The sequence below is a fragment of the Carettochelys insculpta genome, chromosome 15, assembly GCF_033958435.1.
Source record: "Carettochelys insculpta isolate YL-2023 chromosome 15, ASM3395843v1, whole genome shotgun sequence".
In the NCBI taxonomy this organism is placed as follows: Eukaryota; Metazoa; Chordata; order Testudines; family Carettochelyidae; genus Carettochelys; species Carettochelys insculpta.
The window spans coordinates 1,263,780-1,286,910 of NC_134151.1; the positions used below are offsets into that span (position 1 = coordinate 1,263,780).

At 46.8% G+C, this 23,131-nt stretch overlaps 1 protein-coding gene across 1 annotated transcript; it reads left to right on the forward strand.

Moving 5' to 3' along the window:
* The first annotated feature begins 930 nt into the window (after window positions 1–930).
* HDAC3 (histone deacetylase 3) lies at window positions 931–22,667 on the forward strand. Its single transcript, XM_075009443.1, has 15 exons — window positions 931–1,063; window positions 2,425–2,507; window positions 10,936–11,078; window positions 13,207–13,288; window positions 13,663–13,719; window positions 13,812–13,867; window positions 15,841–15,974; window positions 16,234–16,314; window positions 16,392–16,465; window positions 16,620–16,684; window positions 17,088–17,177; window positions 17,343–17,401; window positions 19,229–19,308; window positions 20,426–20,583; window positions 20,918–22,667. The coding sequence occupies exons 1-15, from the start codon at window positions 1,009–1,011 to the stop codon at window positions 20,985–20,987; spliced, it is 1,287 nt and encodes a 428-aa protein (XP_074865544.1). The 5' UTR covers window positions 931–1,008; the 3' UTR covers window positions 20,988–22,667.
* The last annotated feature ends 464 nt before the right edge of the window (window positions 22,668–23,131 follow it).

Consider the following 23,131-nt stretch of genomic DNA (forward strand, 5'->3'; position numbering starts at 1 on the left):
CTTTGGGGCTCTTGGGCCTTCTCTTGTGCTGACACTGCTGTCTTTCCCCTTCTTCTGTGCCTGTGTGTGTTTTTTCCTACCCTCCAACCTAGGGAGAGACTGATTCCCAAGTATTTTGCATTTCAATTTTCACATTAAGAACTGTTATGACCCTCCAGTTCGTTATCCAAGAGGCATCTTGCCATGCAAATGCTTCCCAGTTGGTAGAGCCCTGCAAATCGGTGGCTACCCACTTCACAGTTACTGAGCACGTTTGTAGACCACAGGTGGACCCTATCTCACACTGTCACATGCGCCTAGCAGCTGGGAGCAGGAGGTGCTTGCTCAGGGACATGGACGCTTTCTCCCTGGAGGCTGCTGACCGGGGAGCCCGGCACTCCCTGGCCATGGCACAGGGCTGATGGGGCATCGCCCAGATTTCACTCTGCACTCTCCACTGGGGGCCTGGGTGCTGGCCCTGCCTTGCTTGCCCCAGGCGCCCCTGGGCTGGTGGCGATGCCCTGCTCTGAGGCTGGGGCTGCTGTGCCCCTCCCTCCCGCGGCTGGGCTGTGGGTCGGGCTGGTCGGGGTGTCCTGCCCACCCCCGGCTGCTGCGCCCCCCCGCGTGGAGGGGACGGGCGGGGCACGGGCGTCAGCAGCAGCACGTGCCCTTCCCGGCCCGGGCAGTGCCGCGCCCCTCGGCCGCGGTTCCTAGCCAATGGGGGCTGTGGGGCGGGGCTTGGGGCAGGGGAGGGGCAGCGCGCGGAGCCCCTCCCCCTAGGGAAATGACGTCAGGGGGTGGAGCCAGGCGCTCGGAGCAAACGCACCCCCGGACCCCGCCCCCAGCTGCGCGCGCAGACACCTGCCAGGGGCTCAGCACTCGCGGGCCCCGCCCCGCCCGCCCCGCCCCGCGCAGCCGCAGAGCCGGGCTTGTGGGCCGGCTGCGCCAGCGCTCGGCCGTAAGGGGCGGGGCTCGGCGCGGGCGCGCTGACGTCCCCGGCTGGGGGCGGGCGCGGCGGCGGAGGGGGCCATGGCTAAGACCGTGGCCTATTTCTATGACCCGGACGTGGGCAACTTCCACTACGGTGAGCGGGAGGGGCTGGCCCTGGGGGTGGGGGAGGGGTAGAGGTAGAGGAGGGGCTGGATCTGTGGGGGAGCTGGCCCTGGGGGTGGGGGGAGGTGCTGGCCCTGGGGGTGGGGTAAGGGGTAGAGGTAGAGGGGGGAGCTGGCTCTGGGGTGGGGTGGGGTGGGGTGGGGGGGCTGGCTCTGGGGGTGGGGTAGAGGGGGGAGCTGGATCTGGATCTGGGGGTGGGGGGAGGTGCTGGCCCTGGGGGTGGGGTAGAGGTAGGGGGGGGGCTGGCTCTGGGGGTGGGGTAGAGGGGGGAGCTGGCCCTGGGGGTGGGGGGAGGTGCTGGCCCCGGGGGTGGGGTAGAGGTAGAGAAGGGGCTGGCTCTGGGGGTGGGGGGAGGGGTAGAGGGGGGTGCTGGCCCTGGGGGTGGGGTAGAGGTAGGGGGGGGGGCTGGCTCTGGGGTGGGGTAGAGGTAGGGGGGGGCTGGCTCTGGGGTGGGGGAGGGGTAGGGAGGCTGGCTCTGGGGGTGGGGGAGGGGGAGGGAGGCTGGCTCTGGGGGTGGGGGTGAGGTAGAGGAGGGGCTGGCTCTGGGGGTGGGAGCTGGATCTGGGGATGGGGGGAGGTGCTGGCCCTGGGAGTGGGGTAGAGGTAGAGGAGGGGCTGGCTCTGGGGGTGGGGGAAGGGGTAGAGGGGGGAGCTGGCTCTGGGGGTGGGGGAGGGGTAGAGGTAGAGGAGGGGCTGGCTCTGGGGGTAGAGGGGGGAGCTGGATCTGGGGGTGGGGTAGAGGTAGAGGGGGGAGCTGGCTCTGGGGGTGGGGTGGGGGGGTGGGCGAAGGGGTAGAGGTAGAGGGGGGAGCTGGCTCTGGGGGTGGGGTGGGGGGGCTGGCTCTGGGGGTGGGGGACGGGGTAGAGGTAGAGGAGGGGCTGGCTCTGGGGGTAGAGGGGGGAGCTGGATCTGGGGGTGGGGGGAGGTGCTGGCTCTGGGGGTGGGGTAGAGGTAGAGGAGGGGCTGGCTCTGGGGGTGGGGGAGGGGTAGAGGGGGGAGCTGGATCTGGATCTGGGGGTGGGGGGAGGTGCTGGCCCTGGGGGTGGGGTAGAGGTAGAGGAGGGGCTGGCTCTGGGGTGGGAGGCTGGCTCTGGGGGAGGGGGAGGGGTAGAGGTAGAGGGGGGGCTGGCTGTGGGGGTGGAGAGGTAGGGGAGAAGGGGGATGGGGGGGAGTGGGGGAGCAGGGGGGCTGGCCCTGTGTATGGGGGGAAGGGTAGAAGAGGGGCTGGCCCTGTGGGTGTGGGGAGGGGAGCAGGTGGGGAATGACAGTGGAGTGTCTAGCTATGAATCCACGTGTGAGGTGTAAGTTCTGACCGTCGTCTTTTCTTTCTAGGGGCAGGACACCCCATGAAGCCTCATCGCCTGGCACTGACCCACAGTTTGGTGCTTCACTATGGGCTCTACAAGAAGATGATTGTAAGCATTTTTTTATCTGATCGCCCAGAGACCCTGGTCTCCCGGGAGCATTGTCCATGCCCTGTAAAGCCCACATGCAGTGCAAATTAAGCATGTTAAAACATGATTATGAAGTAGGCTTGTCCCTATTTTATAACACGTGTTGGTCTGGCCTGTGTACACAAACCACGTAGCTATATGAGGCTAGAACGTAGGTCTCTATCTAAAAAGGGTGCTTTAAGCCTGTGGTTTTCAACTTTTCCAGACGACAGTAAACCCTTGATTTTATGGACCAAAATTTAGCAGACTTCGTGAACAGCACACATTCCCCCATCCAGATCTCCCCATTGTTTCTGAAGTCCTCTGGGGTCAATAAAATCATCCCCCAGCTCCCCCTCCACACCCCCAAAAACTTAAGACTTACTGCTGGTGTGGCCTGTAGAAGCTGCCACCTCCTCTGTTGGAGCCACCATGTATATGTGGCAGTGGCTTCTCCGGGCTGTGTGGTGGCACCTCCCATCATGCGCAGCAAAGTGCCTCTGGCTGCATGGCCAGCTGCCTCCAGCCATGCACGGTGAGGCAGCTCTGGTGGTGCGGCAGGGTGCAGTAGCTCCCCCATTGGCAGCAGCTCCAGTGAGTGTCAGGGTTTTATTTTTATGTGGCGGGGGGAGGCTGGAGCTGGGGGAACCTGGCAGGGGTGGGTGGACAGGCAGGCAGTAAACCCTTGCGTATAATGGACTTTTGGGAATAGTGGACAACCTTCCCCCCCCCCCATTGCGCTGTTATAGCGAGGGTTTGCTGTACAGTATTCTTTTCACAAATGTAATTTGTCTTCCATATCCCAAGTTTCACTTCACTTAAAAGTACTTGCTTATAAAATGAGGCAAAGAAAGACAAAAGTGGCATGGCACACTATTGGTGGAAAAATTGCTGACTTTCTCATGTTTGCCAAATAATTGTAAAGCATGTTGCTTAGACTATAATAGCTGTGGATACACTGCAGTGTGCTAGCTGTGCCTCTTCATTTGTCAGCCTTGTTCTTCTGGTAGGCAGTGAAGCAACAGCAAGATTCAGGTTCTTCTCCACATTAATTGTATTCCCGGTCTTTGTTGTAACAGAACATGAGACTGAATAAAGATACGTTGACCCAAAAGAGAACACAACATCCAAAGCATGGTTCCCATGGTTAATATGCTCTGTCTGTACTAAACACAAGAACTAGGTTAATGTGGAGTCATTCCATTTCATTTGTAGACTATGGTCTGAGAGCAGCTGAAAGAAAATAGCCTCTCTGCCAGGCAGCAAGATAATTTCTGCTAAAATTTGAGCAGGTTTCTTACCCAGTTGAGTTTGGTGTGTTGCAGTTTGGGGAAGTAATATTGCTTAGCTGAGTTTCCAGTGTTCAGACCTCAGCGATATATGCATAAAACATTGGAAAAGAGGTAAAATCATTATTTTGACATTTGAACGTCCAGAATTTAGCTGTTTTGATAAAAGCATTCACTTTATCACGGTCACAAACAATTTAGATGACCCTAATTCTCTGATCTGTTACAATTTTTCATGACAATAAATTGTGGCTGGGTTTGCACTCCTGAGAAATTTGAGAAGCTTTTGTCTAAATAATGTGCATTTTAACTATTGCATCATATTTCATTGCGATGAAATTGGGTATAGTTATAAGAAGGGGATTATAAAAATGTCAAACTTCTATATTTGACAATACCCTCAGCTTCTCACTCTAGAGACCTCCATAAATGGGGAACATCACCCACAATCAAACTTCACAGCTTCTGAACAATGTTCTCTTCTGTTTGCCATTTGAAAGCTAGTCAACATTTTAGCCCTTTACTATTCATTACACTGGCTAGGCTATTGGCAGGTGAGGATGTTGTTACAATGTTACATCCAAAACAAGCTATTAAAATATTAAAGTTGCATAGTTAAGTACTCAAATGTCAGGAAATGCTGAAATTGAAGGTTTGTTGTGTGCACAAGTGGGCAGGTTGGCATCTGGCAATCTGAATTATGCCATTTCCTAACTTTTCAATGCCTGAGTTTGCAACCCCTTAGGTTTTTTAAAAAAAGAGAGAACTGGAAAGGCACCCTCATATTTCATCATTTGGAATCCTGTTCCACATGGAATATGAGCAGGGCGAGAACCTTGCTACACAGCTCAAATGACAGAGGCATTTGCAAATGGAATAATGATAGAAGATGGGAAAACCATTACTGCTGTATGGGGTGTGTGTGATGAGACTGTGTGTCAGAGACTTTTTGCTTGCAGAAGTAGAATGGGGAGGCTATTGAGTCTTGGTTTCTATTCCAGATTCTTTGTGGGAGAAGGAAATGTGCTCTGGACATCCTAATCCCCTCTGTCCATGTCCCAGTTTTGTCTCCTCCTAGCTTGTGTAGCCAGTCCCTACTCTTACATCCTCCCTACCATGCTTCTTGTCCAGCCAGTATGCTGTCCTCCTCCTGCCCCAACCCCACCTTCTGTGTGCCAGAACTGTGAGCACAGGAAAGATGATCACCCTGCTTTCACTACCTGTACTTCAGCAGCTCCTGAAGCTGAAGGCAGCAGTTATAGGGGAAATCCTGCTTTGTTGATGGATTATTGATCAGGAATATACTAAGTGAAGAATCTTCAGAGAATTTAGCTGCATTCTGCTAGAAAATCTGTACTGAGCATGTGCAGACTTGATTTTTTCCAACATAAGAACAGCCACACTGAGTCAAACCAAAGGTCCATCTAGCCCCATCTCCTGTCTTCCAACGGTGGCCAATGCCAGGTACCCCAAAGGGAGTGAACCTGGTAATCAAGTAATTCATCCCCTGTTGTCCATTCCCAGCTTCTGACAAACAGTGGCTAGGGATACCATCCCTGCCCATTCTGGTTGTTAGCCATTATGGACCTATTCCCCATGAATGTATTGTTTTGAATCCTGTTATGGTCTTGATTTTTCACTATCCTGTGGCAATGAGTTCCACAGGTTGACTGTGCACTGTGTGATGAAGTACTTTTTTGTTGTTTTTAAACCTACTTGTTAATTTAATTTGAGATTCCCTAGTTCTTGCGCTATGGGAGGGAGTAAATAACTCTTCCTTATTAACTTTCTCCACACCAGACATGATTTTGTAGATCTTGATCGTATCTCTCCTTAATCTCTTTTCCAAGCTGACAAGTCGCATTCTTACTAATCTCTCATCATACGGCAGCCATTCCATAAGAACATAAGAATGGCCATACTGGGTCAGACCAAAGGTCCATCCAGCTCAGCATCCCATCTGCCGACGGTGGCCAATGCCAGGTGCCCCAGAGAAGGAGAACAGAAGACAATGATCAAGTGATTTATCTCCTGCCATCCAGCTCCTGCCCTTGTTCTGAAGGCTAGGGCACCATACTTTATCCCTGGCTAATAGCCATTTATGGACCTAACCTGCAAAAATTTATCAAGCTCTTTTTTAAACCCTAATAGAGTCCTGGCCTTCACAGCCTCCTCGGGCAAGGAGTTCCACAGGTTGACTGTGCGCTGTGTGAAGAAAAATTTCCTTTTATTAGTTTTGAACCTACTACCCATCAATTTCATTTGGTGTCCCCTAGTTCTTGTATTATGGGAAAAGGTAAATAATTTTTCTATATTCACTTTCTCCACACCATTCATGATTTTATATACCTCTATCATATCGCCCCTCAATCGCCTCTTTTCCAAACTGAAAAGTCCCAGTCTCTCTAGCCTCTCCCCATATGGGACCCGTTCCAAGCCCCTAATCATCTTAGTCGCCCTTTTCTGAACCTTTTCTAATGCCAATATATCTTTTTTGAGGTGAGGAGACCACATCTGCACGCAGTACTCAAGATGTGGGCGTACCATAGTTTTATATAGGGGAAGTATGATATCTTTTGTCTTATTATCGATCCCTTTTTTAATAATTCCCAACATCCTATTTGCCTTACTAACTGCCGCTGCACACTGCGTGGATGTCTTCAGAGGGCTATCCACTATAACTCCAAGATCCCTTTCCTGATCTGTCGTAGCTAAATTTGACCCCATCATGTAGTACGTGTAATTTGGGTTATTTTTTCCAACATGCATTACCTTACACTTACCCACATTAAATTTCATTTGCCATTTTGCTGCCCAATCACTCAGTTTGCTGAGATCTTTTTGTAGTTCTTCACAATCCCTTTTGGTTTTGACTGTCCTGAACAACTTGGTCTCGTCTGCAAACTTTGCCACCTCACTGCTTACCTCATTTTCTAGATCATTGATGAACAAGTTGAACAGGATCGGTCCCAGGACTGACCCCTGGGGAGCACCACTAGTTACCCTCCTCCATTGTGAAAATTTACCATTTATTCCCACCCTTTGTTTTCTGTCTTTTAACCAATTCCCGATCCATGAAAGGACCTTTCCTCCTATCCCATGACCACCTAATTTACATAAAAGCCTTTGGTGTGGGACCGTGTCAAAGGCTTTCTGGAAATCTAGGTATATTATGTCCACTGGGTGCCCCTTGTCCACATGTTTATTAACCCCTTCAAAGAATTCTAATAGATTAGTTAGACACGACTTCCCTCTGCAGAAACCACGCTGACTTTTGCCCAACAATTCGTGCTCTTCTATGTGCCTTGCAATTTTATTCTTTACTAGTGTTTCTACTAATTTGCTAATTCCAGACCCCTTTTCATCTTTGTTGCATTGTTTTGAGCTTTTTTTCAATGCCAACGTACCTTTGTTAAGATGAGGTGATCACATCTGCATGCAGTAGTCGAGGTGTGGCATACTATATATTTATATAGAACCAATAAGATATTTTCTGTCTTATTCTCTATCCCTTCCTTGATGAGTCCCTACGTTGCTTGTTTGCTTTTTTATTGCCACTGCACACTGAGGGGATGTTTTCTGAGAACTGTCCACAGTGACTCTAAGATCTCTGTTAATAGACTGTCCCCTGAGGGATGTCTCTGTCTATGCCGTGTGCTCCCCCACACCTGTTGGCTTTCCCCCAGCCCTTAGTCCAAGGCTTTTAATGTATTCCAAATTAGGTGTTTTCACACATAAGAAAGGCCTATAGTTGCCAGGCTCATCTCTAGAGCCCTTTTTAAATATTGGGGTCACATTAGCTGTCTTCCACTCATTAGGCGCAGAAGCTGATTTAAAGGAGAAATTACAAACCACAGTTAATAGTTACCCAATTGCACATTTGAGTTTTCAGAGTTCTTGGCTGAATGCCATCTGCTCCTGGTGACTTGTTACTATTAAGTTTATCCATTTGTTTCAAAACCACCTCTAATGACACTTCAGACTGGCACAGTTCGTGAGATTTGTCATCTACAAAGAATGGCTCAGGTTTGGGAATCTTCCTCAAATCCTTAGCCATGAAGACCAAAGCAGAGAATTCATATTATAGTGTCTTTGAAAAGTTTCCATGTGGCTTCCAGAGTGTGGGCTTTTTTTTTTTGTCATTGTCACGTTACTCTTTTAATTTCTATTTAACAAACGTAAGTTTTGTCTATTTCCTCTTTCTGAAATTAAATGCCACAGTGTTGGGATGTTAAATTTTATTACATTGTGGTCACTGTTTCCAAGCGATCCAATTACAATTACTTCTTGAGCCAGATCTGCACTCCACTTAGGACTAAATCAAGAATTGCTCCTCCCATCTGTGGGTTCCAGAACCAGATGCTCCACAGAGCAGTCATATAAGATATCAAGACATTTTATCTCTATGTATAACTGTTTGGAAATAGTGGCCACGATGTAATAACATTTATTTTGTATGCTGGACTGTGTCCCATTGATTGCCCTCATTTCACCAAGTTTCTGTGATGCTTATTATATTAATAGACTCCTTTAATACAAGGCACTCTAGTTCACCCTTTTATTATGTAGACTCTAGTGTTTGTGTATGAGCACTTTAAAAATTTGTCACTATTATGTCTTCTGTTTCCTGATGTGTTTGACTCTTTCATTTTATTTTCTTATCTGATTTTTGGCACAAGCTGATATTTTATCAGCTTCGATCCTCTTTTCCTTACCAGAACACAGAAAAACCTCATTAATAGAACTTACCCCAAGAGATGCTTCTTTTGGATCCATGTGCTCCTCTGCTCCCATGGGCTTTCCCCCAGTCCTTAGTTTAAAAATCAGAAGACAAACTTTTAACATCCACCCTACCACATTTCAAACCCTTATGTTACAATTTTCAATGAAACAGTAAGTGTTTTAAACAGAGGTACCACAGTGATTTTTTTCCCCTGTTCTCTGGTAAGGCAGGAAATTATTTTCATTCTTGCAAACTGTTAAACAGCGATTGTGGAAATCTAAAAGTTGCCTCAGGCAGCTGGCCTGCAAAATTTCATCCAGAACTGTTAGTTTAGGAAGGTTATAAGCCATTGAAAACAGTGAAAAATTGCACAGCCTTAACCGTAAAGGGCAGGCCGCCTCCTCCTCCTCATCAATAACTGTGGGCTCAGCTCCCGTTGGTATCTGATGCCTCTCTCACTGTTCCTTTCCATCTTTCCCTGTTCAGTGCGGAGTGGCTTAATTTCTGTAGACTAGCTCCACACCAATGTACTATATCATCTACCCATTCTCTGTGGGGTCTGCCTCTCCTATTCGAACCGTCCATTATGCTGGATATCAGGGTCTTGATTCTTCATTCATCGTTCATTCTGCAAATATGCCCAAATAGTTGTAGTGTCCTTTTTATAACCTTCTGCAGCAGGTTCTCTTTCGGCTGTATCTTTCTGTATAATTCCTCACTGGTGACCTTCTGTATCCATCCTATTCTCAGAATCTTTCTATAACAACTCCTTTCGAATGCCAATATTCTTCTTTTTGAATCTTTCATTATCACCCATGTCTCACATCCGCGCAACAGGCTGCTGCATACACACGTTTTCAAGATGCTCAGCTTCGTTCCTAAGCTAATCGTTTTGCTTTTCCAGATCTTATCTGTCGCCTTCAAACTCGCTCTTGCTTTCGCTACTCTAGTTGCTATTTCCTTCTTACTGTCTAGATCATACGTTATGTTGCTCCCCAGATATGTGAACTTCTCTGCATTTTCTAGTTCGATACCATCTACGCTGATCTTCCTTCCTATTTCCTTATCTCCAAATACCATTGTTTTTGTTTTATCAATGTTCGTAATCAGCCTGTACCGCTTCCCTTCTTCGTTTAGCACCTGCATCATTTTCCCTAGCTTCTCCTCATCTTCCTCAGTGGTAACTATATCATTTGCAAATCTCAAGCGGTTAATTCTTTTCCTGTGCACAGATATCCCTTCTGCCTCTTCCTTGGTCGTCTCTTTTAGGAGTTTCCCCACAATTTAGGTGGCAAAGTGCTTTGGCTGTAGAGGCACGTAATCGATGTGCTCTTGTGCCAGAGTACCCTCTGGTGGACAGAAGGCAGAATTGCAGCAACATTTTGGCACAAGCTTTTTTCTGTGTGAAGAATTAGTAATCTGCAGATCTTGTTAAAAATGTCCTATGTATCTGATTTGTCAGTTTTTTCCAATTTTTTGTATCTGTTATAAAATCGTCATGCCATTTCCAGTACAGCACTGTCTCCAGATCTGAAGAAGTGGGTCTGCCCCACAAAAGCTCATCACCTAATAAATTATTTTGTTAGTCTTTAAAGTGCTACATGACTGCTTGTTTGTTTTGTTAAAAATGTGTGTGCAGAATTCCCACATAGTAGTAGTTACATTGTGCTTCAGCTGTTTTTTCCCTGAGACTACTGAATGCTTTAGTTTTACATTTGGGAAATAGAAGGAAGACACATTTGTGCAGCTCCCTAGTTCTGGATTCTTGTTTTTGTTTATCAAATAGATGAGTAGTTCTGCTTGGTGGTGGTTGTTTGGTTGTGCAGGCAAAGGTACCAAAATAGCATTAACAATATGATGATATCCCTATAGCTATATTGAGAACTGTCTGTGAAGAAACTCTTATTTCAGAATAACCATGTCCACATGGGGAATTCCACCATATAATGATATGAGTACTTTTCCCTGGGTACACAAGTCCAAGTTTTCTGAATTTTTTTTGAAAACCAAATATTTCTTAATTTTGTTTAATTATGCATTTTAAAGTATTTTAAATCTCAGAACCTTTTAAATGAAGATGTTAAATTTTAAATTTACAATCTACTTTAAATTTCCTCTCGTATGTATGTAGTCTTAATGTAGACAAACGTGTGCTTAATAGAAAAAAATGGAATGTTGGCCTTTTCTTATTGTTGTGAAAACCAGCTCTTGAATCAGTCCCTACCTTTTTGATGATTTCCTATTTAAAAATTGCATGACTCTTAAGATGCGCACATAGTTCAGCATTTTTAGTGACACAGTGATCTGAGTATTTATTTATTTGGAGGTGAGATTTGTGGTAGCCAAGGTAGACCTGACTCTGAGTAAGAACTAACTCATATGTGTCATTCTCTTGGAGGTTTTTAAACCATATCAAGCATCCCAGCATGATATGTGTCGCTTCCACTCAGAGGAATACATAGATTTCCTGCAGAGGGTGAGTCCCAACAACATGCAAGGATTCACCAAGAGCCTCAATGCCTTCAATGTGGGTGACGATTGGTGAGTATCTAGTGTTTAGCACATGAATGGGAAGCACAAGGGTTCTAGTAATCTCATGTGGTTAGTTGGTGTGGTATGTGCGCATCATAATGGTTCCATTGCTGTGTGGTGGGAACTTCACATTTTTCACTTAAAAAAACCCCTGCAGTTTAATGGAGCCATCAAGATGTAGCAAGCCCCTGCTGAGTAACTTTTATTGCCGTAAATCTTCTTCCTCTCCCTCTTCTTTAGTCTTTTTCAGATCCGACAACTGAAGCTCGGAATCTAGATGTAAACTCTTTATTGGGGACTTGAACTTTATTGGGTTTTATGAGGCTCCTCTCGCTCTTTCAGATTGTTTGCTTCAGTTCTCAAAGGTGGCTAATTATTTTGGTTGCCTCAGTTTTGTGTTTGCCAAACTTCAGGCAACTTAAAGGTCCTGTGTTTCAGAAGTGCAGGTGAACTTTGAAAAATCAAACTGTGCACCCCTAATACTAGTTAGTTTTTGAAAATCTTGATCTCAAGCAATAAATGGGATAACGGTGCAGTCGGGATACGTGAGTATTCCTGCTAATGAGTGAGGAGAGGATGAGGAGTGATGGGATTGAGCTGTAGGAGGCAGAGGCTGCTATCGTTTGCTTCCCATAGTCTCCTTTTCACCAAGCTGAACAAGACCAGTGTACTGAAATACACAGTCTGCTGGGAGTGTCAGCTGTTTGTGGGACTCCAAGGTACTGTAGAGGCAGGTTTAGAGGGAGCCAATCTGTTCCTTTGCTCATTGCTGGTACCATATAACACATCTCCCATACCTGCACTCCCTTGGCACTGAGATTTGCTTTCACCTTCAACTAATCCTTTCACTGGGCTAATTTGACTGTAGTTCTGTTTCTGTGAAAACACTATGGTCAGGTACAAGCTCCTAAGCCTGGTAACAGAAGCAACAGATTAGAGATCTGTACTTTATTTCTGGTTGATTTTTGTGTGTGCATTTGTCCGTTACCATTTGTACAAGTTGATGCATGCATGCTGTGGATCACTGAGGCTGTCTACACTTGGCCAAAATTTCAAAAGGGCCATGCTAATGGCCAAATCAGAGAATACTAATGAAGCGCTGAAATGAATATTCAGGGCCTCATTAGCATGCTGCTAAGTGCCGCGTTTCGATCACATGTGCCTCATCTACACGGCTTGTGTTTTTTTGAAAGTGTCCCACAAACATCGAAATCTCCTTATTCCTATCATCTGACTATTCATTTCGGCACCTCGTTAGTATTCTCCGATTTGGGCATTAGCGTGGCCCTTTTGAAATTTTGGCCAAGTGTAGACACAGCCTGAGAGTGAGTAAAGGAGCTCTTGTGCTATAGAAATCCTGCTGGCCACTGTGGGGTTGAACAGTGGAGGTGGTGGGACACACTTTGTTGTTCTGAGCCAGAGGTTTGTGCATCCCGGGATACCATTTACTGCTCACTGCAATGTATGCGCTGGGTAGGTGATGGTTGGAGAGCAGACTACAACTCCATGAGAGGATGGTGTAGAAGACATATTGGACAGCTGTGTTCCCATTGTCATTGTTTTAATTGTGAGCAGTGTTCCCTGTAAGTTGGATGCTTGTGTGGCCACTCAGGAGAAATTCAGATGCCACCCAGCTAGTTTTTCTTGTTTCCATTGGTAGTGCACATGCCTCGGTACACATGAGAAAAAATCCACATGTGGAAAAGATTAGAGGGAACGTTGGTTGTGAAGTCCTGTCCTCATCCCACCATAGGATGCTTTGTATCTTGTCCTCTCCAGGACCTGTCCCCATACATACATCAGTGCAGTAGAGGCATTTTGTGTATTTCCTAGTCTCCTGATCTGGAGTATATGACGAACAAAGCATATTGTTCCAGATTAACCTGAACATTTTTTGTGTTATCAAATTCATCAGGTTTTCCATGGTGCTTGCAAAGGATGGCATAGTGTTGCCTGTTGGCATGTACCCAGTAGCGAACAGGGGCAAAATTACTTGGAATTAACAATTCTTTAGCTGAGCTTATATTTTGGCCTTATATGTCCAACGGTCACTGAGAATTTTGTTCTGGTCTCTGTCCTGGCAAGTGTATCTGAAGTGGGATGGTTTTACTGTTTGAATTGTATGTTCTTTTTGCAGTCCAGTGTTCCCAGGCCTTTTTGAATTTTGCTCTCGCTATACTGGGGCCTCACTTCAGGGAGCAACACAGTTGAACAACAAGGTAACTGAGCTGATATTCTTGTTCTCTTTGAATGCTGAGATGCCAGCTGGTGGCTTTTGGGGGTCGGTTCTCCTGGGGACCCCATCTCATATATCCTTACTGTAAAAATACCAACTTGGTGTCACCTGGCCATTGAGGGGAGGGAATGGGGGCCTCTTGGATTCACCCTGCCCAAACACTAAGTACCACTTATGCTGCCTGACTGGATGACCGACGGTAAGGCATCTGAAGGGACTGGATGGATGGGGAGAACGTTGTTGTAAGTCACACCATGGGGGTGGTGGGGCTGATGCCCATGCTGACATGCAGGGTTAGGCTTGGGTTTATTGCTGCTTTGCTCTTATCTTTTGATCTAATTGCTCTTCCTTTCTTAGATCTGTGATATAGCAATAAACTGGGCTGGAGGCCTGCATCATGCCAAGAAATTTGAGGTACTGACACAAGTCTGAGTATTTTGGAGTCATGCACAGAGTTGGGCTCATTGCTGTTCTTCTGACTCCATTTTCTTTTCTTTGCACTGCAGGCTTCTGGGTTTTGTTACGTCAATGACATAGTTATTGGCATCCTGGAGCTGCTCAAGTAAGGACTTGGTGTGAGTGCAGCAGTGATACTGGTCTGGACTGGAAGTGATGCTCTGGGAGGGAGATGCCCTGTGTCGTATGGCTGCAGTATGAGCATGGCTTCCCTTCTCTAGATTGTAAATGAAATCCCCTCTGCTGGTAGACGGTTCTTCCCTCCTCATTCTCCTTCATTTCAGTTGTGCCTTCTACATGGCTGATCATTCTGGCTGCACTGGGCAGTCTGTTTCAGGAGTCTGCTGTAGCTGAACAGCTGTACAGGCACGTCCTTGGCATAGTTCTGCTCTTATGCATTCATCCTCTGTCTCAACAAGTAATTGGTCTTCTCTGCCGAGACCCTACCAGTGCAGCGCCCCAGTCACTCGGTTCTTGACGCACTCTCCTATTCTCATCCTTGGGAGTGGGAGTAGTTTTTTCAGTCAGAGCAGAAGGCTGAGAAGGAGGATAACTGGTGCTGCCTTTGATAGCTGTGTTTGCAGTTTACCCTTTGCAAAATACTTAGTTTCTTCACGGGCTACTTGTGAGATGTCCTGTGTATTGCTCTTGCCATTGCTGCTCATTGGAAGGGAATGTTTGACATACATGTGACTCATTCTGGGTTCTAACTTTAACTGTTGGCTCACAGCGGGGATATATGTATAGTTGGAAACAGCGTAATGGGGACCTCTGCTTTGGTTAAAAAGTGCAGCTGTGGTCCAGGAAGAAGTCTAAACTCCTAAGGAATGGGATGGTAAATTGTGTGTGTGTGTGTGTGTGTGTGTGTGTGTGTGTGTGTGTGTTTAAAAAAAAAAAAAAAAATTGGAAGTATATATTACTCATAGTATTTCCTGGATGAATCAAGGTTTGCCTCCTCTAACTGTTAGTTCTCCCAGTAACCTCATTTCAGGCAGGCTGTAGGTTCTATTATCACATTTAACAGTGGGGGCATATGCTTTGATGTGTTTAATAACCTCTCCTTGTCTGGCCCCTGCCTGATGGACCCAGTAAACGCTCTGCCCAGTGATTTCATCTCTGCTGCATTCCCCTGCATGTCTGCTTGGCAAGAAGACAATTCTCAAGCCAAACTACATCTCCTTTCTCCCACCAGCATTCAGACCTCTGTTCTCAGTTACTCTAGCTTCAGCTTTAACTCAGCTTTCTTTTTTCCCCACGTTTCCTGTCTGTGCAATGGTGCCTGTTGCCTTGTCTGCACCAGTGCCCCGGATGCTATGTCCTTCTATCCATTGTTTCTGGGATCCACGTTCAGCCCTCTACTGAATGACTGTCCTTCATTCCTCTGCCTTTCTCAAGTCCCAGCTCTCCAGACTCCAGCGCTCGGGAGCAATGATGTCAGTGCTGTGGCAAATACAAGGAAGAACAGCAGCTTCCATCTCCAGATTACTTTACTGGCTCCCCATATGTTTGGCAAATTTAAAAATTGCTCTTGTTAAGATTAAGTTCCTCGGGGCAAAGACTTCTTTGTACCAAAATGATTTCTAACCTGCTCTGACTGTACAAGTCAGTCTGTCCATGGACCCGCTCCACGCCTCACGGCTGGTTCCTCTAACTCTGCTTGTTCAGTGTTGGGCCCCTCTCTGACCCTTTCCATACTATCGCTGCTGCCAGTCCAAGAACCTTCTCTGCAGTCTTTGCCATCTGAATGAGCCCTCTGCATCTCTTTCATAGGTCTTGTCTGCTCTTAAAACCTGTTGTTCCTTGTTCGGGCCTCTGAATTTTCCTCTCTCTCACTCCACATATAGCAGATGAATATCTTAGGGTACTGTTTGTATGCAGAATGCTCCACACAAACGTTACCTCGTGGCCCAGTGCTGCAGGCACTTTCCAGAGACAGTGGGTGCTGCAGAATGGCTTGCTGATCTTGAAGGCCCCTGACACATTACAGGCTTGTTTCGCAGGGTGGGTTTGGGAAAGTAGTGGTTGTATTTGGGGTGGCACTTGTGGTGTGATGCGCTTTTGTCATCTTATTTCTGTCAGGTATCACCCACGTGTTCTCTACATTGACATTGATATTCATCATGGAGATGGCGTTCAGGAGGCCTTTTACTTGACAGACCGTGTCATGACCGTATCTTTTCACAAATATGGGAACTACTTCTTCCCTGGCACAGGTACAGAACCTTGGCTGAAGATTTCACTCCCCACTCACTGGGGTTCTGGGGGCCCTGGTCTCAGAGGATGGGAGGAGCTCGTGGAGTGGCTATGTGAAGGAGATGGTCCGTGCTTGTTTGCAGAGTAGTGTTAAAATTCCCTATGTTGTGGCTGGGTCCCTTGGCAGAAGTCTTGGGTCGCTGTTGTCTGCATTGCCCTTGCCTATGAATTTCCAGAACTGATCCTTGTCCTGTGACTCTGCCTTCTTTCCTCTGCCAGGTGACATGTACGAGGTTGGGGCAGAGAGTGGTCGTTATTACTGCCTCAATGTGCCTCTGCGGGACGGCATCGATGACCAAAGTGAGTGGAGTGCTTTCCCTGTGCTCTGATGTCCTCCTCTGGCCTTTGAGCCATGCTGACAGTCTTTCTCTCTAAAGGTTATAAACACCTCTTCCAGCCAGTCATTAACCAGGTGGTGGATTACTACCAGCCCACGTGCATAGTGCTGCAGGTAAGAGACTGGGTCAGTGTGTGTATCTTGCATAGGGCATGGAGGCAAGCTATGTGCATCTGTGCCTCCCTGGGGACATGTGAAGGGGAAGGGGAGTGCTGGCTGGCTTGTTCGGCTGTGTACCTGGAGAGTAATGCTGCTCTCTCTTCCCTAGTGTGGTGCTGACTCTCTGGGTTGTGACCGTCTGGGTTGCTTTAACCTGAGTATAAGAGGACATGGGTAAGTTGATTGGGAGTGTGGATGGAACATTTTTTAAGGACCATCGCTTTGCTCTGTGAAAGAACGGGTCTTTCAGTGCACGACTGGAGCTCAGTGAGAGCAGTCTAGTTCCCTGTGGTGTAGGGGGCTGTCCTTGGGGGAGCAACTTAGGTACAAGATTCTGCAGAAGCAGGTTCCCCAGCCTAGGTGTGGGTTCTTCCAACACTACTTCTGGCCCAGTGCATGAATACAAATTTCTCTGAAGCCAAGAGGATGTCTCCTTCCAGTCTCCTTGACTGATGGGAGCCCTGAACGCTGTATGTCAGGTGGTTAGGTATGTTCTTAGATTGAACATGGTGCTGTGTTGGTGAGTTTAGATCAGCTGATGACAGTCACAGGTTCTTCTTCTGCTTTGTGGTTTTAGGGAGTGTGTGGAATACGTCAAGAGCTTCAACATCCCCCTGCTGGTGCTTGGAGGAGGTGGCTATACGGTTCGTAATGTGGCACGATGCTGGTGAGTCCTTCACATGCTTGCTGGAGAAAGTGTGAGAGTTGTCAGTGTTTGTGTTGCTTGGGACCTCTATGTAGGAGTAGCCAGCATTGAGTTTGACTGTCAGTGCTGTGTCCTGGGGGGCAGTTTGTCTTTTCTTGATTGAGTAGAATGTTCTCTGTTCTTCAGGACCTATGAAACATCGCTGCTTGTGGATGAAGCAATTAGTGAGGAACTGCCCTACAGTGGTGAGTCATGCCATTTTGTTGCAGATTAAATCCGGTGCCCATATTTAAAATGGGTAAGCAGGAAAACCAGGGTAAGCGTAGGCCATCAGTCTAACCCTCACCCTGTTAGACAGTCATATTAAACAGCATGATGGGAAACATTTTGGAGCAGCGTGTATAATTTCTCACACCAAAATGACTGACCAAGTATTTATTTTATCACTTAGAATTGATTAACGTAGTAAAAGCATCCTGATTGAGTAATACTTAAATTACATAGTGCTTTAATTATTGTGTGCCGCAAAAAACCACAGGAGACACATTGAATCTCAGAAACTGTAAGTGGCTCCTTAATGTGACTATAATTGCATTGGAAAGATATAAAATCAACCTAATATACATTAAATGAAATAAAAACCAGCTGGTAGATCTCAAAATATAATTATAAATGAAATGAATGCTTCCAGTGGGTCTCCCAGGAATCTGGTCTTCACCCTTTGGTATTTACCATATTTATCAATGGTTTGAGGGGGAAAAAACTATAAAATCATCAATTAAAAAGTTTGTAGGTGATGCCCATAAGTTGGGGGAGTGATACAGGATGAGGTCATTATTGCAGAGTGCTCTGAGTCATGTGGAAAGCTGGGTGCAAGAAGAACACGTCCACTTTAATATGACTAAATATAGCAACAAAGAATGTAGGTCACTTTTTCGGGCTGGGGTACTCTCTTTGGGGAAGCAGAAACTCTGGAAAAGATTTGAGGGTAGTGGTGGATTATCATCTCAACACAAGCTCCCAGTATGATGCTGTGGCCAAAGGATTAATGTGATTCTTGGATATCTAAACAGGCGAGTCTTGAGTAAATGTAAAGAGATTATTTTACCTCTGCAGTTGGCATTGATGTAATGGCTTCTGGAAAACTGCACCCCGTTCTGGTCTTCACAATTCAAGAAGGGAACTGATAATTTAGACTGCTGAGAGCAGAGCCACAAGAATGAGTAAATAACTAGAAAATCTGCCTTATAGTGATAGATTTAAAGAGTTTAATCTAGTTACCTCAACAAAAAAGAATATTAAAGAATGACCAATTTACAAATGCTTGCCTGGTGTATTCAGATATTTGATAATGGGGTCTTCATCTAGCAGTGAGAGAGATACCATGATCTCGGGGCGCAAAGTTGAAATGAGACATTCAGATTTGGAAATACATTCTCAATTTATATCAGTAGGGTTAATTGACTGTTAAAAGAACTCACTGGGGTTGTGGTTGATTCTTCATCACTGGAAATTTTTTTTATATCAAGATTGAATGGATTTCTAAAATCTGCTTTCGGAAGTAGTTCAGGAGAGTATCTGGCCTATGCTCAACAGCTGATCAGACTGGTTGATAAGACATTCCTTTTGGACTTACAATCAGTGAATCGGAGTTTTGTCGTCCTCCTCCATAAGTTTAGCTAATGTGCCACAATGTGCTAATGCTGCAGGGACTTTACGTGAATGAATGTTGGCCAGCGTGGGGCTGAAGCACTAGCATCTTTTGACTCTAGCCCACGTGGTCTAGATCTTGTCTGCTTCCTATTGTACACATCCCCCATTGATGGAAGGTCTCACTGGGAGACTTACCTGCATTAGAGTATTGTTCTAAATGCTTTCGTATGAACTGTTGCTTTCTTTTTTCTTTCTGGCATCATGTCCCTCATGATGATGGAGTTGGCTCTTGATGGTATAATGACAGCTAGTACGATGTAGGGTCAGCTGTTCCCATCTCTGCAGAATAGTGTTTCAGAAGAACTAGTCCCAAACTCCCCTCAACCCAGTTCTTCAACTCTTTCCTGGTTCCTTTGCAGAATACTTTGAGTACTTTGCTCCAGATTTCACTCTCCACCCAGATGTCAGTACAAGAATTGAGAACCAGAATTCCAGACAGGTGAGTGGCTCTGGCCTTGTTCTGGACGTGCTACACTGCAGTACCCAACATAGCTATGTGAGGTATCCTGAAAAAAAAAGTTCTGGGCTTGACGCTGGATCCTGTGAAACCAAGTGGAGTCTAGCCCAGCAGTTCATGCCAGGGAAAACTTGTCAGGGCAGGGCAAAAAGAGGCTTTCCTGCTTATCACAGTGCTGGACAACATTCTTCTTAGTAGGCTCACAGCATCTTTGAAGTGTAGGGAGCTTTCCAAGGAGTCTTCATATTTGTGAATCTGGAAGATCCTCTTACAGTTTCCTTTCCACTTCTGTAGGCCCTGCCCTGAGTCTTTGGCTTGGTCTGGACTAGCAACATATAACTGTATAATAATGTTGTTATAATGGAGTCCTGCTGACCTTACTCCAAGCGTAGACTAGCACTAACTGACAGGAGGAGACTCTCATTGACGTAGCTACTACCAAGTCTCAAGGAGGTGGACAATCTACAGCAGTGATTCTTGGCCTTCCCAGAGTACAGTATCGCTTTTTAGGGATTTACTGATTTGCCCTATGGACCCCAATTTTCACCTCACTTAACGACCTGCTTAATTCCATACACTGAATCAGATAAAAACACACAAGTGTCACAGCAGGCTGTTACTGACAGATTGTGGACTTTCTCATTTTTTCCCATATAATTTAAAAGTAAATCAGCTGGAATACGTAACATGCTCTGAGAAGCAAGTACAATATTTATAGAGCACTGTATGGACTTTGCTAGTGCGCTTCACCTAGTCTGTGGTAAAACTAGATAAATAACCATGAGTTGATGTACCTCTGGGTATTCCCAGGGGCACATGTGCCCATGGTTGAGAACCACTGGCCTATGGCAATGGGAGAAGCCCTCCTGCCTGCAAAGTAGCGTCTTTGCTAAAGTGCTTAGTTGCATAGCTGTAGCCTTTTAAGTGTAGACAAGCCCTCTATGCATGTGTTGACTTTAATGCTGTGTACAGTTCAAAGTCCGTTGTATTGATGACATTTGTGTGGCCATAGGACATATGTGATGCAGGCAGATGATAATGCCAGCAATTGTGGTACGGTCTCTAACTAAGCTGATCTGCTCCTTCTGTTCCTACCCAGTACTTGGATCAAATCAGACAGACAATATTTGAGAATCTGAAAATGCTGAACCATGCCCCCAGTGTCCAGATCCATGATGTTCCCTCTGACTTGCTCAGTTATGACCGTGCAGATGAGCCTGATCCAGAGGAGAGAGGCTCTGAGGAGAACTACAACAGGTACTGGGCCTCCTGTTCTGCTGAGCTGAGAGAGGGGCTTCTTTCTCCTGTTCACCCCTTCTTGGTGAGGGGAGATTTAAGTGGGGCCTGTCCACAACCCAGAGTAGCTATTGCATCTGATTCTTTAGTTGCTGTCCAGAGAAACTTTTCTGCTAGCACATGGTTACATGCTCAGAGGACATATCCCATGTCTTCCAGGCCAGGAGATGAGTCCCTCCCTCCCTCTTTCTACCAACGTATGTTATCCTTGCGTCTAGGCAAACTGCACTTCTGAAAATGCTGGCAAAGGCTACCTGTCCTCATGTACTTGTCTGTCTGTCTGTCTGTCTTTCAGGCCTGAGGCTTCTAATGAGTTCTATGACGGTGACCACGATAACGATAAGGAAAGTGATGTTGAGATCTGAAGGCTGAGCTGTGGGACTCTGAGCTGTGGGGAGGTCCCTGTTAAGACATTGACTGTGTGACACACACAAGCCAGTACAAAGTTTCTTCTTGCACCTCCCCTTCGTATCTCCGGCATGTGGCGGCAGCAGCGGTGCTGCTGGGGTGCCCTGGCTGCCTGTTGAGGCTGAGAGCAGCGAAAGCAGTTCCTGACCTTCTCCAATCCGTCGGGACTCAAGTTGTCGCTACTACAGCAAATGGAAATTCACATGATGCTTGGATCCACTCCATGGTCTCTGTGCTGCTGCCATACAACCAGTGCAGAGCCCAGTTTGCAGTGGCTTCACCAGTTCCACTCTGTACAGCTCAGACTCCAGAGCCAGGACGGGAGCCAGTGCTGCAGTACCTAAAATTTCTGGCCCCTTTCACCATCACCACTCAGTGTCATCCTCCCTCTGCTCAGGCAACAGGTCTGAAATCTTGTAGTGCGTTCTCTTCCCGCCAGCCTTCAAGCCATCCTAACGTCCTGTGTTTGGAGGAACCCAATAAGCAGCAAGGTCACTACTGAGGTTGAGATTTCAGCAGTCTTGGGCCCAGCCTGGTGGAGCAGGGAGGGGAGAATGTTCTCTTCCTTTGGAATAGTTCTGGTCTGTGTCTAACAAGAAGCACAGCTCTTTGCTGTATTCAGTTTTAGCCCATGGTCCCATCTAGAGGATGACGTTACTTTGGAACAAACTGTGCGGGGGGCTGTACCGTACTGCTGTGGTATATTCCCACTTCAATGGTAACCTCCAGGTATCCTCCCCTCTGCCCCTCGCATCCTCTTACACACTGAGATTTTGGCTGAATGTTGTACCTTCAGCCCTTTCTTCTCATTGACAACACAGAAGAAGCCACTCTGTCCTGTGGTGAGGGAAGTGGTCCCTGAAACTGAAAAGATGAGCCTCTCTACTTCTGCTGTAACAGGGACATCTTTCTTGCAGATACCCCCTCAATCCCAAATGCTCAGTTGGAGCCTGAGGGCCTCCTACTGTCTATTTGGAGACCTTTGTCTTGGCTGGGGAGATGGAATGGGCACCAGCCTCTTGCGCGCTCCACTTTTCTGTTTTGTTTTACTAATGTTTTTAAATAATAAACTAAGATGGTATTTTTCTTACATGATTTGTTTTGTCTGTTGAAAAGCTCTGACTGGTGCCTGAACATCAAGGCTGCTAGCTAATGCCCTCTGTGCAGATGAATGGGAGTGATGGACCTTTGCTCATGAGGGCATGTTTGAAGAAGGTGTTTACTGTTAATAGTAATTTCCAGCTGCATGCTTCCTTGAGTGTCTGCTGTTGTGATGGAGTGGGGGGAGTGCATGTGAGACTCAGTCTGGATGTGTGAGAGACAAGCAGAGCAGCTCCCAACGGCTAAGGATGACCGCTGGGGCTATAACCTAGGCTGGCAGGTAACACCTCAGCCCTGAACAAAGAGGAGGGAGGAGCCTAGCTGGTTTTGAATCGGGGGCAGCAGTTAGAGGCTGCGGGGAGAGGGAGCTGGAAGGCAGCCAGCCAAAAGCTACACCCCAGAGGGGTGCCCCTCGGGCTCCTCTCCCCAGGACGGGTTGGAATGGCTGTTTCTGACTGCTGTACTGATGCTTCTGTGAGAAACTGGGCATCTGTTGCCTAATAAACCTGTTGTACCTGCTGAGCGAGAGTGTCTTCTGTCAGCGGACGGGGTGCAGTGCATGGGGACCCCTGAACTCCATCACAGCTATGTTTCCCAATGCTGGGTCTCTGTCCTTCCTGACTGATATCCAAAGGGCCTGGGGCCCCTCCCAATGTGTTCTGAGTCATATGTTAGCTAAAATGTGCTACCAGCTTTTATTTACTAGATAAGCTCTCAGTAACCAGAGCCATTAGTAGTTTCTTCAGGTGTCTGAGGCACAGTCTCTGCTAACACAGCTTCCTGGATTATAATCCCCTTTCCACCCATTTCTGCTGCAGGTGAAGAATGTTGAGCAGCTCTCCTGGGGCAGCTAGCAACTTGAGCTGTTAGAGGAGTGAACACACTAAAAGTAATTAGTATTGTCAAAAGATGCAGAATAATGGGGAGGGATGTGAAAGTTGATACCACTGAGTCATGGCTGTTCACAGTGGGCATTAATACAAAATGTGTCAGGGATCAG

What these genes read in the sequence shown, in the direction of transcription:
- HDAC3 (XM_075009443.1), top strand. Translation starts at nt 1,009, where the DNA reads ATGGCTAAGACCGTGGCCTATTTCTATGACCCGGACGTGGGCAACTTC. An exon ending in GGCATCCTGGAGCTGCTCAA is followed by an intron (nt 13,868 to 15,840) that starts GTAAGGACTTGG and finishes TATTTCTGTCAG; the next exon opens with GTATCACCCACGTGTTCTCT. An exon ending in AGAACCAGAATTCCAGACAG is followed by an intron (nt 19,309 to 20,425) that starts GTGAGTGGCTCT and finishes GTTCCTACCCAG; the next exon opens with TACTTGGATCAAATCAGACA.